The 18,862-nt window shown below is 40.7% G+C and overlaps 2 protein-coding genes across 4 annotated transcripts in view; one reads left to right on the top strand and one right to left on the bottom strand.

Moving 5' to 3' along the window:
• The window catches only part of cog5 (component of oligomeric golgi complex 5), a 124,395-nt gene that overhangs the window by 98,894 nt on the left and 6,639 nt on the right, over positions 1-18,862 (bottom strand). For 2 of the 3 annotated variants that reach the window (XM_079817832.1, XM_079817831.1), the window contains exon 6: positions 15,564-15,684. In XM_079817832.1, coding sequence (XP_079673958.1) covers positions 15,564-15,684 — 121 coding nt within the window. Of the gene's footprint in view, positions 1-1,334; positions 1,495-15,563; positions 15,685-18,862 lie in introns of those variants that run through there. The other variant, XM_079817833.1, reaches the window with a different exon arrangement.
• On the top strand, positions 1,533-5,761 carry gpr22a (G protein-coupled receptor 22a). Its single transcript, XM_079817836.1, has 2 exons — positions 1,533-2,260; positions 2,495-5,761. Exon 2 carries the CDS (start codon positions 2,499-2,501, stop codon positions 3,789-3,791), a length of 1,293 nt encoding a protein of 430 aa, XP_079673962.1. The 5' UTR covers positions 1,533-2,260; positions 2,495-2,498; the 3' UTR covers positions 3,792-5,761.

Below are 18,862 nucleotides of genomic sequence, written 5' to 3'. Positions count from 1 at the left end.
AAACCACAGCAGAGGAAGGGGGAGGGAAAGCGAGAGTGATGAGGGGAGGTAGGAGGGAAGAGAGAGAGAGAGAGAGAAGAGGAGGAGGAGAGAAATGAGTAGGTAGGGCATTTTGAAAGCGCTGAGTGTAGGGATGGTAAGGGAGAGAAAGACTGAGAGGAAAGGAACAAGGGAGGAGGAGAGGAGCAGATCTGTAAGCAAGATGCACGGCACTACATCCTACAACATCTGACTTCCCTGCCCCCCTTGAAAGGCGAGGGAGTGCTTAGAGAAAGGCAGATAGAGGAAGACAGGCAGACTCATCCCTTCAGACAAGCATGTCCTTTATCACTCGTCCTGGCATGGCTCTACTCAACCTGGGAAATATATGGGCTACCAGGTCACTCGCTCTTATGGCAGCAACAAGAGGTAAAAAGCTTCAGGTTTCTGTGCTCTCACAACTACAGCATCTGCTAAGGGAAATGCATGCCATTTCATACAAACCATAACTTTAGAGATTTGTATAAATCTGACAACTTTTACTTTTTAAAATAAAGGAAATACTGTGCATGGTTAACTGTTAAGAGCAGTTAGATTCTATACAATGCAGAGGAAGATGCCTTGATTTAACTGTTTAGAAACAAGAACTGTGCACGCTCTTGCTTTGACACTTGTGGAAAAAAAGATGCACGCTGTATTTCATGTGGTTCCTCCAGTGGCCAACACAGTAACTGACACATTTAACTCAATTAATGTATGTGGAAAGAGCAAAACTGAGCAAATCGAAACCCATCCAACCCATTATCCTCTTAAGGGGAAGATGATGTGAGCGCTTTTGTCGCTATTACCGCTTCTGTATAGTGCTGAAAGCTGCCTTCTAGCTCAGAAAAAGAAAAAAAGGAGTGAGAGAGATGCTTGGAGATTAAAAGAGTGAGAGAGAAGCTTGGAGATGTATGATATATGGAAAATAGCCCTTGGTGTGGGAGTACTGCAACTTGCTCTGCAAACAACCACTCACAGTCACTGTGGGAGTCCATTATTCCAAAGCAACATTAGTTTAATGAGTTTCTATTGGGCTTAAAGCTTTTCAACTAATTACACCAGAGACACCTTCAAAGACAAAAAAAAAAAAAAGGACTGACTGGGGTTAAACCTTAAAATGGCAATTGGGTGCACAATCTCTGCAAGGTCTCTCAATTGCATTTGTGGACAAATAAAATGCACGTTTATAATAGAACAAGGGTTACTGAATGCTAAGGAGACGCCACTATCCTGTAGAGATTGTCAAGGTCATTTATGACTCTGGTAGAAAGGCAACTATATAATTCTAACTCTCACTTTTTTTTTGCACCTACCAGCAGCCAGAGAGTGAAATCCTGAAGATGGAGTTCCTGTTCTGGTGTCCCACATGAACACTGTGAAAAAGAGAGGGTAAATATATGCCACACAGTGCACCGGCTTGACTACCTCCTTCCCTCTGGAAACCTGTGACCTTGTTGTGATTACTGTGTACCGCTGTCTACCTGACTGGTCTCCTGGAGCTGTACTGTGGCACGGCAAGTGGGGGTGTGATTTACTCAGGTGGAATACAAGGGGCAGGGGCTGTGAACTCTGCAGGGAGACGGTGCAACTTTCGTTATATGGTGAGGAGAGTATGCCAGTCCTAACCTGTTACACTGAGGGAGATGCATTTCTGCTTGTGCTTCACAAAGTCTTGGAATAATCACTGAGGATGGGACATGGTGGTGTCCCTGATCAGTTCTTCAAGATCTGTTTGGCCACTACAAAGGACAAAAGGCTAAAGTCAAGCCTGAATACAACATAGCTTTTATGTCAAGACCACGTGGATATTACAATGCACAAACCCTTCCCACGCTCTGAAAAAAAGGAAGAGCAGAGTGTGTTTCCATCTCCCACATCCTCCCACAGAAATCTGAGGATGCGAGGGAATTAGGTATGAGCTGTTTGGACTGCGTTTAATCAACCCTACAGAGAGGTGTTTGAGGAAACTGGGGTGCATTCACTTGTTCAGTCTGTGCCATGCTGGGGCTGGTGACAGCCTTAGCTCATTTGAAATCACTTCTTTCTGGAAAAACAAAAAAAAAGCAAGCCCACATCGGAGCAGGTACATAACAGAATGGCGTTGAAGGAGCAAAGGACACTGCCGAGATAAAAAGGCGTTGGAGTATGGTTGGCGTCTATGACATCCTGCCAACACATCAGCGCTTTAGTTGCATTTGCTACACAAGCTCCTAACAAGGACAGTGGACACAAGGGAGGGGTGAGTTTTGTTAGTCTGCACATATAAATGTTTCATCCTTTTTAGGTTCTTTCTTGTAAGTTGACAGCTAGAATTTGGGTAAGTCGTACGTTAACACTCGGTAGCATGCCATGGAAATGCTTCTCAGACAAACCTGTAGCATGTAAACAACAGTTAATTTCTGCTAAAAGCATGCTGTATTAACAACAAATTGACCCAACAGACATGCCACTTTAATTTTATATCCATGTGTAGGAGAATGCATACCCCTCCTGTGCTGGGATTCCAGGCCATCATGAGCAACGTCACTGTCCTCGATAACGTTGAACCCCTTGACTTCGAAATGGACCTGGACACCCCTTACCCGGTCAGCTTCCAGGTGTCTCTAACAGGTTTCCTCATGTTGGAGATTGTGCTGGGTCTCAGTAGCAACCTGACTGTTCTGGCTCTCTATTGTATGAAGTCAAACCTGGTGAGTTCTGTCAGCAACATTGTAACCATGAACCTTCATGTGCTGGACGTGCTAGTGTGCGTGGGTTGCATCCCAATGACGATTGTGGTGGTGCTATTGCCACTAGAGGGCAATAACGCACTGATTTGCTGCTTCCACGAGGCTTGTGTGTCTTTTGCTAGCGTCGCTACTGCTGCCAATGTCTTGGCCATCACACTAGATCGCTATGATATCTCAGTTCGGCCTGCAAATCGAGTTCTCACAATGGGACGCGCAGTGGCCCTATTGGGGTCCATTTGGGCTTTATCATTCCTCAGCTTTCTGGTACCCTTCATAGAAGAGGGGTTCTTCAGCCAGGCAGGCAACGAAAGGAATCAGACAGAGGGGGAAGAACCGTCAAACCAATACTACACTGAATTGGGACTCTACTATCACCTGCTGGCACAGATTCCCATCTTCTTCTTCACTGCTGTGGTCATGCTGGTTACTTACTACAAGATCCTGCAGGCACTCAACATCCGCATTGGCACACGTTTCCATTCGGCGCCCAAGAAGAAACCAAGAAAGAAAAAGACCATCTCCATGACTTCCACTCAGCCAGAGTCCACCGATGCCTCGCAGAGCAGTGCAGGCAGGAACCCACCATTGGGTATGCGCACCTCGGTGTCTGTGATCATAGCCTTACGCAGGGCAGTCAAGCGGCACAGGGAACGCCGTGAGCGGCAAAAGAGGGTTTTTCGCATGTCACTTCTTATCATCTCCACCTTCCTGCTTTGCTGGACACCCATCACCGTGCTCAACACGGTTATCCTGAGTACAGGCCCGAGCAACTTCACTGTGCGTCTCAGACTGGGCTTCCTGGTCATGGCTTATGGGACCACCATTTTTCACCCGCTGCTCTATGCCTTCACTCGGCAGAAATTTCAAAAGGTTCTAAAGAGTAAAATGAAGAAGCGTGTTGTGTCAGTTGTAGAGGCCGACCCTATGCCTAATAACGTGGTCATCCACAACTCATGGATTGACCCAAAAAGGAACAAAAAGGTGACTTTCGAGGAGACAGAGGTCAGGCAAAAATGCCTCTCATCGGAGGATGTGGAATGAGCTACTGGGCCAATTTTTGGCAAATATCCTCATCAGGTAAAGAATCATTAAAAAGGGAAACCACTAATCCAAAGCAGTAATGAACTTAAGTGTATTAATTGTACAGTACCTCAAGAGGAATAATTTATTATTATTTATTGTAATTGTGACTATTGTAGATGTCATAGATGGTAGTGTAAATACTGCATGTGCTTTATTGAAGTGGTCCTAGAGATTGTACATACATACCTAAGTATAAACCATAAATGTAAAGTAGAAACTGATGCTCCTGGGTTTGTTCATTTGCATTAAATACCCCAAAAAACAGCTGAAGAGACTTTTTGTGTTATGATGAACCTTACGCAACTGCTTTGTGATAAACACTGGGCCACATTTCAGGAGTAAAGACTTTTTTTCACTCTGTAGAGAAAGAGGTTTTATGTCGGTCCTCCTTCAGCTTCAACCACCCCAATTTTTACTCATGGAAAATATGATAATAAGATCTACTATCTGCCCTCTGCCCAGCAATAAAATTAACAAGATAGCTATATTACTACTCGGGTCAACAAGTCACAGGGGTGACCTTCAAAGCATGGTCTGCTTCCTTTCAAAATCACCCGCATGGCCAGTTGGCATACAAATCACATCTTTTTATAGGGATGAGGGAGGTGGTACACAGCATATTGTCCAATAAAGCTGCTGGGGTATGAAGTAGTTGGGGAGTGTCAATGAAAAGGTGTTGACTTTAAATACTTGACCTTATGAGACCCATTGAGCTGATGGTGTTTGATTATTGGTTAAACTGGATTAGAGTGTGATGAATGTATCTTTTGGCAGGCAAGGAAAAATAATCACCCCTTGCACTGCAGCAATGAAAGGTCACACACTGATCTGTGTTAGGGTCATGCCATTGCACACTCAAAAATAAGTAAAATGCAGTTCGGAGACGCAGGTTAATTCCCAATTTGGTTGGCATGCTCAAATTCAGGAATAGGTGCTAGTATTGGATGATAGCTTGTAATCTAGTGGTGTTGAGACTAATAAAAACGTTGTGATGTCACGCAACCAGTAAATAGGGTGTCAATGACTCCATCGTAGAGCCCCTAATTCTTGATTGAATACACTTGATCAAATTTAACAGCTTTTTCAAGCACTTAAAGATTTTTACGTGCTAAATCTTTCACTTCCTTTTCAGCACTGGCTCAAAATGCAAAACAATTATATGCACAGATACTGGCAGTTACCCAAAGTGCGGCTCAGTTGGATAGGCTTTAAACTTGATTGAAACCCCATCTAACAGTTCATTACTGATTACTGCAGTGCTAGGAACTAAACATTGCTTGTGTTCGGCTTATATCATCAAGTGGCTGTTCTGCAATCATAATGTTCTTGAGTTTATCTATAGGTTACAGGTCAGAAAGCCAAGGTAGCTCACACGCTATGCTGAACAAAAGCAAGTGGGAGTTGAAGTGCATGATTTACGCATGTCTTTAATGGAGTTACAGGTCTCTCAAAACACTGAGTTGCTGTAGTAAAATCTGTCCAAACTGCTGTACCCGGCTATCTTGGGGCCCTGTGCTTCAATGTCAATTGCAAAATGCTAACTTTTAGCTTAAGTGCATTCCCAAACAACTCCAAAGGACTCTACTAAGAGTCAATTGTATCATCATGCGCAACAGATCTTACAGAGGTCTGTGGAGCTGTTGCCCTGTGATGAGATGACCTAAGATTTAGGGTTGCTCATGAATGAAGGCTTTATTGTTTTAGCTGTAAACAAGCTGTATAGAGATTTCGGAGAGGCATGTTGGTAAAAAAAAAAACATGATTGCAAGTGAGCAATGGGCCTCTGCCAGTAAAAAAGGGCTGCCAAAACTGTAACGGCTCTGCTTATAAGCCGTGTTCAGGGCCTGAAAACATCCAAAGTCACATTAGCACTAATGCAAAGTACTGTTTCATTGTTAATGTCAATAAAAAGAGGTTAAGATTATTGACCTGCTTGGTATTGCTACTATTACATGTATCTTGATTTGACCCCAGTAACTTGGGTTAGCTTTTTTGTTTTACATAACACCAAAGATCCTCGAAAAAAACATCCAAGAGTCAAAATGTTCTTCCTGCTGGCCTCCATTTCCACAGCCTGTAATCAAACTTCACCTTTGTCTTTAAAATCTGTCTAATTGGAGCATCCTTACCTCTGGGTTCTGCTTTCATTCACCCAATCAATCTCTTACCTCGCTACACTGACCGTAACATCCACATGCCACTCATATATTCCCAGAGGAGGGAGTCAATGAGACCGAAGTCATGTGATTGACACTCCATTTGATAGACAGGTGCAGTTGAGGTGATGTAAAAAACAAACAAACAAACAGAATCAAGTCCCTTGTTTCCAATATTGACATTTAAATGACTTTGATTTCCTCTCCTCAACAGCATCATTCCTTCAGATTTCCCATGTGATCCCATGTGATGATTGTAAAGCGCTTTGGATGCACAGTAGTACATAAGAAAAGTGCTATCTAAATGCTTCATTTATTCATTCATCCCACTCCAATCATCTCATTACGGCTGGCAGCAGTCACACACACGCCTTCCGCCAATCAAAACACCTTCACCTCCTTCCATTGCCCTAGTCGATCCTCCCCTTAAGCCATTTAGAGTTTTCCTTCAACTGTTTATCAATCCATCTGGTCGTCTATCCGTCCCTTACATCGCCGGGAAAGGATTCATAAATCATGTTTACTAAGTGTGCTGTCATTATTGTGTTAGGACCACTATAATTCAAGGCTGAAGCAGACATTCGTTTTGTGGACACGGTCAGAAAATAACCACTGGCCTGAAAAATGAAAAAGTAATAGTCATGCCACATGGGTCACTATGGTAAAGAAATGCTTAAAGAAGACACTAGGGTGTATCAGGATACATCACAGCATAGTTCTCTAATGCTGCGGGTCTAATGCTATTTCATGCATTCTGACTTATTTACACAGTTAAAGAGTTGATTCTCACGCTAAACATGGCCAAAAAATGAGTTGGACGTATGAGTAGAGTCTTTCTGTGCCAATTACACTCCTAGGTTTCAGAAAGGTTTTTTTTTGAGTATGGTCCTGTATGACGTCATAAAGGGTGTACTTCCTTATATGGGCACTTCTCCCAGATTAGCGCACACACACACACACACACACATAAACCAGAGTGACAGCAAGAGCGCGTCCATTAACAAGGCATTTTGTTTTTAGACCACAAAATCAACAATGTCAAATAAAAAAAAAGTGTGTCTCAGATTGTGAGGAAAGATTACCTTGTTCAGCTTCCCAAATAACCCAGTGTTAAGGAAACAGTGGATGCAGTTTGTTTTCACGGAGCAGCAACGGAGCTCTGGAAGTGTGTTTGTTTGTTCCCGGTCACGAGTCGAAACCGCAGGCGGTGAGTGAAACTTCATCAAATGTGTGTGTTTTGTTGGCAATCGCCGTGTAAGTGCATATAAAATGTAAACAACACGAACGTATAGTGAATCTAAAGTTATCCAGGGATAATGCCATGATGTTTTGTGTGTGTTCGTGACTCTTTAGCTCCGCCCACTGCACGCCTCCACGAGATCAACCACGAGTTTTTGGAAAGAATCGGTACAGCGTATCTGTCTTTTATAAATATGATAAAACGAAAGACTCTTCAGAGATATGAAGTAAGGCTGTGCGATATTGAAGAAAAATGCGATTTGCGATATCCAGAGGTGGACAGTAACGAAGTACATTTAATTGAGTACTGTACTTAAGTACACTTTTTGAGTATCTGTACTTTACTGAAGTATTATTTTTTAGGGAAACTTTTACTTTAACTTCACTACATTTGAAAGACAAATATCGTACTTTTTACTCCACTACATTCCTATCAAGATCCTCGAAGTCAAAAGTCGTTTCTGTGGCAGCTTTGCAAGTCAGTGGATGATTTTTTTTTCTTCTGTAAAAGTGTTGTTGTTTTTTTTTTGCAAAATGTAAATGTCTGGGAGAAAGAGAAGCATAGACATATGGATGAATCTGAAAAAGCATGATTAAAGAGCTCAGTTCAGTCTGTTTTGTTGTGCCTCTCAGATGCCAGAGTTCGAGTAGTGAACTGAATAGAGCTTTCTTTTGTGTTTTTTTCGCACTTAAACAGACCAATACACACAAAATGTCACAATTTTAATTTTGGAAAGTATTCACGTAAACAAAGTTGATTATGTCTCAAGTGAACGTAAACAGTTGGGGGAATATCAGATGTGTATCAGTGTGTAGGATTTGTGCATTCAGCCTTAAAGTGACATCAGCTTTGTAAAAAGCTTTGTAACTTTTAAGTATTTAAATTAGTTCAAGGTGGTCGTATGCTAGCATGTTGGACCATGATGGCATAGCGTGCATTTATACAACAATGCAACAATAATGAAATAATGCATTGACATAAAAAAGGAAATTTACTTTTGATACTTAAGTACTTTTAAAAGCAAGTATTTCTGTACTTTTACTTAAGTAAAAATAGTTTTTAACAACTTTCACTTGTAACAGAGTAATATTTGACAAGTGGTACTTTTACTTTTACTCGAGTAATGGAGTTGTGTACTTTGTCCACCTCTGGCGATATCCTTGTTAAATAATGCGATATTCGATATGCGATGCGATATTGCTTTAAGTGTGTAAAATCCATTTCTTTCCCCATCTGATATCTTTCACTTAAAGCATAAACGACTTGAATACTCATCAAGACAGCTATTTTGACATAACTGTGTGTGTATTTGACAGTTCGAGTGTGAAACAAGACACGAAAAAAGAACGGCTTGTGCGCACGTTTCGGTGTGTGTCAGACAGCGCGAGACTGCAAAGAGTTGTTTTTTGCAAGTTATTGCGTTTAATAACTCTTTTTAATGTCAAGCAAGTCACATAATTAACAGTCGTGTGCCCAGTCTATTCTCTGCTATATGCATCAACCTAAAACGTACACTTTTCACAATGTTGAAGTAGCCTATTAAAATCATTCAGATATTGTGTACCCTTGCGATATGTACATTTGCGATATTTCGATAATTTCGATATATTGCGCAGCCCTAATATGAAGGATGCAATATTAACATGAGATTGGCAGAAACCGTGTGTGTTATGTACCCTTTAACACATTTATACTATTGTATGGTATTTGCTGCCCATCCGACCAACCCTACACTAGAACATAATGATGCTTCAGCTAACATCTCACACAGTTGTGCCACATGGTAAACAGGAAAGTGATTTTTTAATTAAACCTTTAAGGGTTCATTATCATTTACTGATCGTCTTGTTTACAATCCAATAGCATGATGCTATCAGCAGCTTTATAAACTCTCAAGCTCGAACCAATCACTGTCCAACTGCACCTCATCGGATTTCTTGTAACACCATCTGAGGACAGCGTGCACTACACAAAGACAGACTTCAAAACAAAGAAAGCACTTTAATTGCTTCTACAGTTTCAGGGCTGCATCCTGCTCTATTTGGAAAAAAAGACAACATGTACGGTAAAACATTCTGTCAAAACCTATAGACAAAAAGCTTTTCTACCCGTGTAAGGCAGTGTGTTTTTAAACAGGTTGCCTAATGGGAGATTTGTTAGACAGCTTTCTACGCTGGATGCCAGAGAACTGCACATACAGATAATGTTCTCAAATCAGACCTTGGCTGTGCATGTTATACCTTGAGGGGGTGGGAAGCCATAAAAGCTGAGCATCCTGCGAAAAAAAAGGACAGGTGCTGTTAGAGCACTCTAATTGTCTCGTCTTGGACAGTGTTGCTAATGCAAAGATGTCTCTGTAATCCATTAGCTGGGTGAGACGAATCCAAATACGACCCTCACTTTGACATGATAAATAATTCAATGGATGGAGAAAACGTATTACCGAATCATATTGTGTCATGAAGAGAATAAGACTACACCAAAAGCTAGCGAGCTGCCATGTTTTCTACTGCTAACATAGGCTGCTGCCTTTTAAGGCATCTCATAACCAATTGATTTGGAAAGCTAACAGGCAGCAACTCAAAAATAGAGCTACTCACACTCACAATAAGTGGAGTTGAACCACATTTGGCTCTAATACAGTTTGACATTATCATGTTGCTCATTTCTTCACAGAGTCACAATGCATTTTGGGACTTCTGCAAAAGAAACATGCAGCAATGCCTTAAAATTGGGCTGAAATTAGGTATCTTTAGCAGCCAGTGTTCACATTAGAAGTGGGCCTATGATCTTTTAAAATGCTGTCTAGCTAGGCAGCTTACTAAGGGTGCTTTCACATGGGAGCGTTTGTTTTGGAACCTGGTGCGTTTTCTCCCATGGTTAGGTTCCTTTAGGTAGCCTAGAAATCTAGACGCACCCTAGCGGCAGAACATTTATTTTGCCACGAGTGTAGTCTAGCAACTCTCGGTAGACCTGAGAGCTGGAAAAACCAAACTCTGGTCAGGCCAATCACAGCGTGTGTAGAGTCGGTGGGCGGGCTTAACATAATTACGGCACGTCACGGCAGAGTTGCGGAGGTTCTGCATGCTACTCGTAAACAAAGAAGCTGACGAACAGCGGTCTTTTGAATCGGCTTTGGCCGCGACTCTGGAAGACTTGGAGTTAAGCTTTTCTTTGAGAAAAGAACAAAGAACGGCACTGAAGTCATTCTTAAGAAGATATGTTCGAAGTTTTGCCGACCGGATACGGCGAAAGTCTTATCAACTAACGTTAGCTCGGCTTCACCTTCTCCTTCGCTCTGGTTGGTTGTGGCCCTCATGGCGCTATCCAATTGCATGCAGAGGGAATTTGAAAGACAACCGTTTATCCCGCCCCTCGGATTGAGCCCTGCCAATGGTGAGTTTCCAGACCCAACATCTGGATGTGGGTCTGGCTTGTCAGGCTATCCTTTAGACATATGTGAACACAACAATCGTGCTCGGATCCACACCAAAACAATCGCTCAAAGGCCATCTGAACGAGGTCCAACGAATAGTGCATCCTGTGCCATGTGTTCCCGCACACACACACCCGGCCATCCACGTGATGTAAAAGAAAACGTGATTCATCAGACCAGGCCACCTTCTTCCATTGCTCTGTGGTCCAGTTCTGATGCTCACGTGCCACTGTTGGTGCTTTCGGCGGTGGACAGGGGTCAGCATGGGCACCCTGACCGGTCAGCGGCTATGCCGCCCCATACGCAACAAACTGCGATGCACTGTGTATTCTGACACCTTTCTATCAGAACCAGCATTAACTTCTTGAGCTCCAGTAGCTCGTCTGTTTGATCGGACCACACGGGCCAGCCTTCGCTCCCCACGTGCATCAATGAGCCTCAGCCGCCCATGACCCTGTCGCCGGTCCTTGGAGCACTTTTGATAGAGACTGACCACTTCAGACCGGGGACACCCCACAAGAGCTGAAGTCGTCTAGCCATTTGGCCTTATCAAACTCACTCAAATCCTTACTCTTGCCCATTTTTCCTGCTTCTAACACGTGAACTTTGAGGACAAAATGTTCACTTGCTGCCTAATATATCCCACCCACTAACAGGTGCCGTGATGAACAGATAATCACTGTTATTCACTTCATAATGTTATGCCTGTTCTGTGTAACATTCGTATAGTGTTTGTGTGTATCTTGACACAATTAGCCTCTAGACAGCGCTGGGAGATCCAGAGAGAGCGTGTTTGAATTTGCTGCAGTATTAATACGAATGTGCTATATAATTTAACAGCGGGAATGCCGGCTACATTCGTTTAGTGTTTGCGTGCGTCTCAGCAGTTGCAAATAAAGCCACAATAAGCTCATGGAGTGAACCTGTCAATCATCTTGATGGATGACGCATGGGAAACTCTGACCAATAAGAGGACAGTTGTACTCGTATGTGACTTGCATAAACACATTTTGGTATTCTCGGAAAGGTTACCTTGTGAAAGCGAACCGAACCAAGAAGAAAATGCAATAGTGTAACAAATTAAGTCCCTGTTTTGGAACAAAAAGGATCTACAGGTGTGAAAACACCCTGAGATTGGGAAGATAGCTTGTATGTGTATGAGTAAAAAAAGAGAAACTGACAGAAATACTTTGTGTTGCTGCAAGCGGTGAATGCCAAAATCAGCATGCCCTCCGTATGCACAATAGGAAACTACTGTTCGCCTGAATTGATTTAGCTTCGTTTGAAAGGAATATGCAAATAGAAACCGGGAAAAAAGTACCTTGCTGATCTTCAGTGGAATCTTTTCCACATGGCCTGTGCCTTAATAATGAAGAAGTGTTTACTAAGAGCACACTGGATTTGCATTGTGCTATTTATCGGTCCTCATGATATCTAGGCAAATGCACAAACAAAAGGTCAATAGAGTACGAGTCAATATGAATCTGATATTACAGCCATTAAACCCAGAGCTGAAAATAAGTTTTACATTTCAGATAATGTTCGCAACCGCATGAATTCTAGACAATAATTATGTCAGTGTTCTAAAATTACACAAAAACAATTCAACACACTCATACAGGATTTAACATGGAAACAGAAACCCTACCAGACAGGCTTTAATTTGATGCAACGCGAATTGATTGGATCATAAAAAGACAAGAGAGGGGTTGAGGGGTCACCAATACCACCTGGTACGTGTATTAAAATGCAAATGGGGTCAATTTTGATTTCCTGTCAACTTTAAGCTCTATGAGATTACTGTAACGTACTTTGGTCACTATTGGAACTGAAGTCACTTGTAAATGCTATTTGGGTCAGACGTTAATCAAGGGAACGAAATTCAACGAAACAATATCTCTAAAAACAGGTCAGACAGTTTCAGACAATCCTCGCACCTGCGTTGCAAACTCAGCAAAACATTTAGGCCACAAGAACTGGGCTGACCTGGAAATAGTACAAGATTGTGCTGGTGCCATTTACACAACAGTGACGGATACCATAGCACTTGAATAATTATCATTAGTGGCCTAAAAACAGAAACACTAAATGCAACACTGCACAATTCTAAAGGCAAGTAAATAATATATGCCTACAGAAAAAGTGTTACACTCTTACAATAAAAGGTTCTTTATTGGCATATATGGTTCAATGGAAAATCTTTAACATCCATGGAACCTTTCCATTCCAAGGGCTTTTGCAACCGGAGGAACGTTTTCGTAGTTCCTATAACTATTGGCGGAAGTGCTCGCACTTCAGGAATTGTTATAGGAATGCCTCGTGGGGAACTAAATAAGCTTCTACTACACAAGAGGAAGAACCAGTGATTTAAGTGTATGCTGATTGGCTGAACGCTTGCAAAACACCAACACCCACCATTTTTAAAAAGCAGTGTTTATATACATTTACTCCACAAACTAACTCCCTGAACACAGCGATAGATAGACCAACTTTGAAGTCCAGGCACTTCTCAAACTGCTCAGCGCTAAGGAGGAAATCCAACACGACTTTGAATGGACCAAGCGAAACATGATTATGTATTCCTGCATTCACTTTCTTTGTTTAACTGTGTAATAATGTATTGGATAGGACTGGTAAACAGATCGTAAACTAATAAAGACGGAGTATGGGAGAGTTGTGTGCTCAGGCTCTGGTGTTCTCAGTGCCGTCAAACCAAAAACCCGCACTACAACCAAAGTGGCAGGATGTAAGTGATGGTTTACGTCACTTCAGAGCTCGCAACCAGGAACATTTTGTTCTCATTCAGATGACTCCCCTGTCTAGTTCCTATAACGGAGTTCAACTTCTTATAATTAAGGCTGCTACATACTCCGCAAGAACAGAGAAATTTGTTCGTTTTCTCGAGGTGGCAAGAACAAGAACAAAGTTCGTTCTGGTGAGGACATTCCATACTTCACAAGAAAAGCAGGTGCTGAACACCTCCTTTTCTCCGCATTAACCCCGCACACGTTAAAATTCTGACCAATCACACAATAGTTCTCAGGACACCCACAAGAAAAAAGTTCTGCTCAGACGATGTGTCGAGAACGAGCTGCGAGAAATTACGTCATTTTGTTCTCGCAGCCCTGGGAGCGAGAACGTTTTTCTCTGTTCTTGCGGAGTATGTAGCGGCCTTTACTCTGCGGAAGCCCCTATAACGTTCTTTATGGTGGAAAAAGGTCATTGCATTATTTATTTTAAAGAACAGTTCACTGAAAGGAAACCAAAAGTGGTTCCTCCACGCCAGGGGTCTCCAAACTCGGTCTTGGAGAGCCACTGTCCTGCAGAGTTTAGCTCCAACCCCAATTAAATACACTTGCACCAGCTAATCGGTGTCTTTCAAGGCCCTAGTAAGACACTGATTAGCTGGTTCAGGTGTGTTTAATTGGGGTTGGAGCTAAACTCTGCAGGACAGTGGCCCTCCAGGACCGAGTTTGGAGACCCCTGCTCTACGGCATCCAGGGCTCGACATTAACTTTGCTCACCAGCCACTGTGGTTAGTGGTTTTCCAAAGTTACCAACCACAATTTTGGCATCAATACCACAGGGAAAAACTGCTAAACCGATATTTTTTATATTATCACATAATTTGTCAGCAGGTTTATTAGGCTGCTGTCACTTTAAGAGCTGATGCACGGATCCATTACACTGTTACACATGTGTTTTCTCTCTCAACTGTTTACATTCACTTAAAACAGAACTGACCGGGTTTACGTGAATACTCGCTAAAACCAGCATTTTGACATTATTTTGTGTGTATTTGACTGTTTAAATTGTCTGGCTATCACCAGACCAAGCTCAATCTGCTCTGTATTTTCTACTGCACAAGAGGCGTGATCAACGAGCATAAATCACTCTGTACGCAATTGGATCGTCCTTCAACCAATCAGACCACAAGAGGTGTGATCAACGGGTAACGACCCATCCGTCATTGTGTTAAACCCGCAAATAGCGCGCAAAATGGACAAGCCAGTCTGTGATTGGTTCCAACAAAAGTGTAACAGAAGCAGTAGAAATGAATGTACACGTTTCCAGACTGAGCTGCAGGGCGAAATCAAATCGCCGGCAGATCAGGCTGGGTTTACCCAGTCTACTGTTAAAGCGCAATAAGCAGCGAAAAATAACTCAATTTAGCACTGAGGGACGGCTTTATGTGTGGGTACTTTGGGTGTGAGCACAAAATCTGCAGGAATTAGTAAAATGTCGCACCAAAATTCAAGCCCTGCAACAGCAACAATATTCATCCAGAGCAAATGAAACGAGTGAGTGAGTGGAGTGGAGGCGGGTTTGTGTGTAACTCGCTGTCGGAGAGATGAGAGATGAGAGAGAGAGAGAGAGAGAGAGAGAGAGAGAGAGAGAGAGAGAGAGAGAGAGAGAGAGAGAGAGAGAGAGAGAGAGAGAGAGAGAGAGAGAGAGAGAGAGAGAGAGAGAGAGAGAGAGAGAGAGAGAGAGAGAGAGAGAGAGAGAGAGAGAGAGAGAGAGAGAGAGAGAGAGAGAGAGAAAAAGTGTGTGTATCATGTATCTATTCTGTGGAAAATGAGTTTCAAAAAATCTATATTTTTGACAACACTACATTGCACTTAGTTTATTATTTTATATGCCTTTTTTAAAAGCCTACTATTGAAAAATGTATATATTAAATATAAAATCCCGCATTTGGCGGATGTTAATGTCAAGCCCTGATGGCATCACTGAGAAAACCTTTTGGAAACTTCATTTTTAGCGTATCACCAACTCACTTAGGGAAGACAACATAGGGAAAGTGTCTTCACTCATGCAGAGTGCTCCATCATGAGTAAAACATTTTGAAGGGCACGAGGGATGTGCAAAGTAGACGCTCGTCGTGATAGGTAACTCACCCAGCTCATTGAGGCTCTGGGCAGCTTTAGTGATCTCTCTGCTGCCCCCTTGCAGTTGCCCCTGCAGACGTTTGCTCAGGTACAGGATGCGAATAATCCTTCTCAACAGGTCACACGCCACCTGCCAGACACAATAAGATAAGGCATCTCATTCCTGTGTTCATCAAATAACATAATGACTTATGGGCCTATCATAACCAGCACAAGCAAATATCAATGATAAGGTAATGATAATGATGTTAAAGTGAAATCATCTATCAAAAATGTACCATGGTAACCATAGTTTCCATGATATAGATTGTACCTACAGAACAATAAAACTGAAACCCTGGGATTAGCAACCAATAATTATTGTTATGGTATTAATAGCTCTTGTCACACACATTTTATGCAACAGACATGAATAGTGTTTCTTGTTAAGAAGACGTATGCTTAGGGTTTTCATCTGGAAAGCTTACAATTAAGGCATTTTTAAAAAATGTTGCCAGCCAGCGGCAGCGTTTTTGATCATTTTCTCACACAAAAAGTCATGGCCCCCAGAATATCTGTATGAATATCGAAACATGCAAAATATATAAAAAGAACGAACAGACCCTCTGCTTTTAAACAAAAACCCACGTTTTATTCTAGTTGCATGCATAATTTTTTAATAACTTTAATATGGGTACGTTTCATAAAAAAAGCAACATTTAGAGGATGCATAATAGCGCCCCCTACCATAAAACAGTGAAAACGCAGAAAGACAAAATTCCATCAATGGCGGGGAAAGATTTAATATCCTCCTGGGACCCAGAAATATACTTTTGTCCACTGTAGTGGACATTATAATTTAGTGAATATCTCTGACATCATACATGTCACAGTTTTAAGTCTGGATGTCCTGTAAAGAGCACATTCGGGGCTTTGCAGAAATACCAAATGTTTCACCAGGACAACTTCTTCTTGGTCTTTAAAAACGGCTGACATTAATGTTTAGCACTCTTATGGAAATATGATCATATTTTGTAACTATAATTTAAATCGGATTAATTTTCAAAATGTTATAAATCAACATCTCAGGAAAATATAGTCAAAATATGACTTTCTGTTACAAAACAGGGCATTGAGTTCATAAATGTCCACTGTAGTGGACGCCAGGACTTATATCATGTTTATCAGGCATTTTGGAGACACAACAAGTGAATAGGGAAAGAAATGACATATCAATATTCCTATGAAATATCAGATATTATGAAAATGTTGCCAATTATTAGTCCCATTATTACACTTCTATTTTCATTACATGTTGCAGCAAGAACACATTAATAATCTAATTAGATGCAGTGTATAGAGCATTGTATTGAATGGGAAAATCCAAGTATGGCCATTTTACCCACAAATTGCATAAAGGAAAATGGTTTATCAATGCATTTCGTTATATCTTTCATAACATGGTTCAGAATCATCTTTAAACAAAGTTTGGTTAAAAAAAATCATAAGAATCTATTGGTGAATTAAAAATAAATCTCATTGTTTTTCCCCCATACATGCAATTTTATGTCCTGGTGTCAACTACAGAGGACATATATCATAACAAAAATGTTTTTTCCCCCCATTTGTTTCTTATGCTCTACAATGTAAAGACATGAAAAAGTACTAAATTGTCAAGGAGAAGGAAGTGCATCATCTCACAGGGAGGACTAGAATAGCATATCAGCTACAGTAATTGTCAATGGATTTCACACACATGCAAATACTATAAACAGGCATGAATAAGCATTTGATTCACACCCTAAAAGCCAACATTCTTCTATTATAAATAAACAGTAAACTCGTATAACCCAGTGCATTTTGTGCTCCAGACATGAAAGTAAGCCACATGTTCAGTATAGTATGACAATTATGCCTGCGGGCAGAGTGCAGGCAAATGAAGGACTCAGAGAGGTCAGTCTTTTTTGTGTTAGGGTAAAAAGGTGCAGCTGAACTGTCCCAAAGGTACGTGCATCTTATTCTGTGTGTGTCTGAGACTGATTGCCTTGTCCCGGGGTGACAGAGTGTCAGAGACTGTAAAGATACAGAAACATTCAAAAGGAAAACAGGAAAAAAAAATTCAGCTGTGTCCCCATCGTCAAGTCTGGTCTTATTCTTATGAGGAATAAAAATAAATTAAAATCTGTTGCTACAGGCAAGGACAGGGCAGACCCAGACACAAAGACAGCATGACATGAACAAAGTCCCGCACTACTGAATCGATGTGTGCCATTAGATAGCAAACACACAAATAAAAGAGTGTTACAAGTCTCATTTTTAGAAACTTATATGAGCAATAATAACAGTAATGCATGCCTAAACATCAGGGAACAACATAATCTTGGTTAAAACAACCAGATTCGATGCATATTCAGTTGAATTTGTACCCTGTGCATTCCTCAATCACATGAGACTGAGAATGGGACTTTCTTTCTTCGTTTTGGAAGATGTTTATTTCCTTCAACATTCATGCTTTTTTGTTGTTCAATGAAAACTTTTTCTGATTAAACTGATTAAAGTTCTACTCAGAAATAAGTCAAAATCAAAAATGTCATTGGAGTTTACAAGCATGTCTGCTTATGACCAAACAAAATGTTTATATGCATGTTTGTATATGACACAGTTTGCATATATTATCCATATTTCCATATATCCATATTTCCATATTTCATGGAAAGCGTCTGGAAAGTTAACCAGAAAATTTCCACCACTTAGCAAATCTAATTCTGACACAGACTTGTTTGTTTTTCATTGCAAATTATATTATATATATATTTCATCGTATGTATTCGATTACTGTATAATTCTTGCTATTGTTGATTTGTGCTTTTTGTTTTATCCAAGCCCTATCATAGATCAAAAAATTGCTTTCAAATATATATATATATATGGCTTTAAGATGTTACATGCAAGATTATATATTTCATATAAAATGTCCATATATGTTTTATAATTGTATTGTCTATATATATATATATATATATATATGTATGTGTGTGTGTGTATGTATATTTTATAAAATACATATATACACACACATATATACATACATACATACATATATATATACATATATATATATATATATATATATATATATATATATATATATATATATATATATATATATATATATATATATATATATATATATATATATATATATATATATGTGTATGTATGTATGTATGTATGTATGTATGTATGTATGTATATATATATACGTTCCCATTGTAACAACTTGCCCCATGATCAACAAACTTTAACAGTTTTTTTCTGGGCAATAACAT

Source organism: Gobio gobio (assembly GCF_949357685.1).
Source record: "Gobio gobio genome assembly, chromosome: 5".
NCBI lineage: Eukaryota > Metazoa > Chordata > Actinopteri > Cypriniformes > Gobionidae > Gobio > Gobio gobio.
This window is presented reverse-complemented; position numbering and strand designations above follow the sequence as displayed.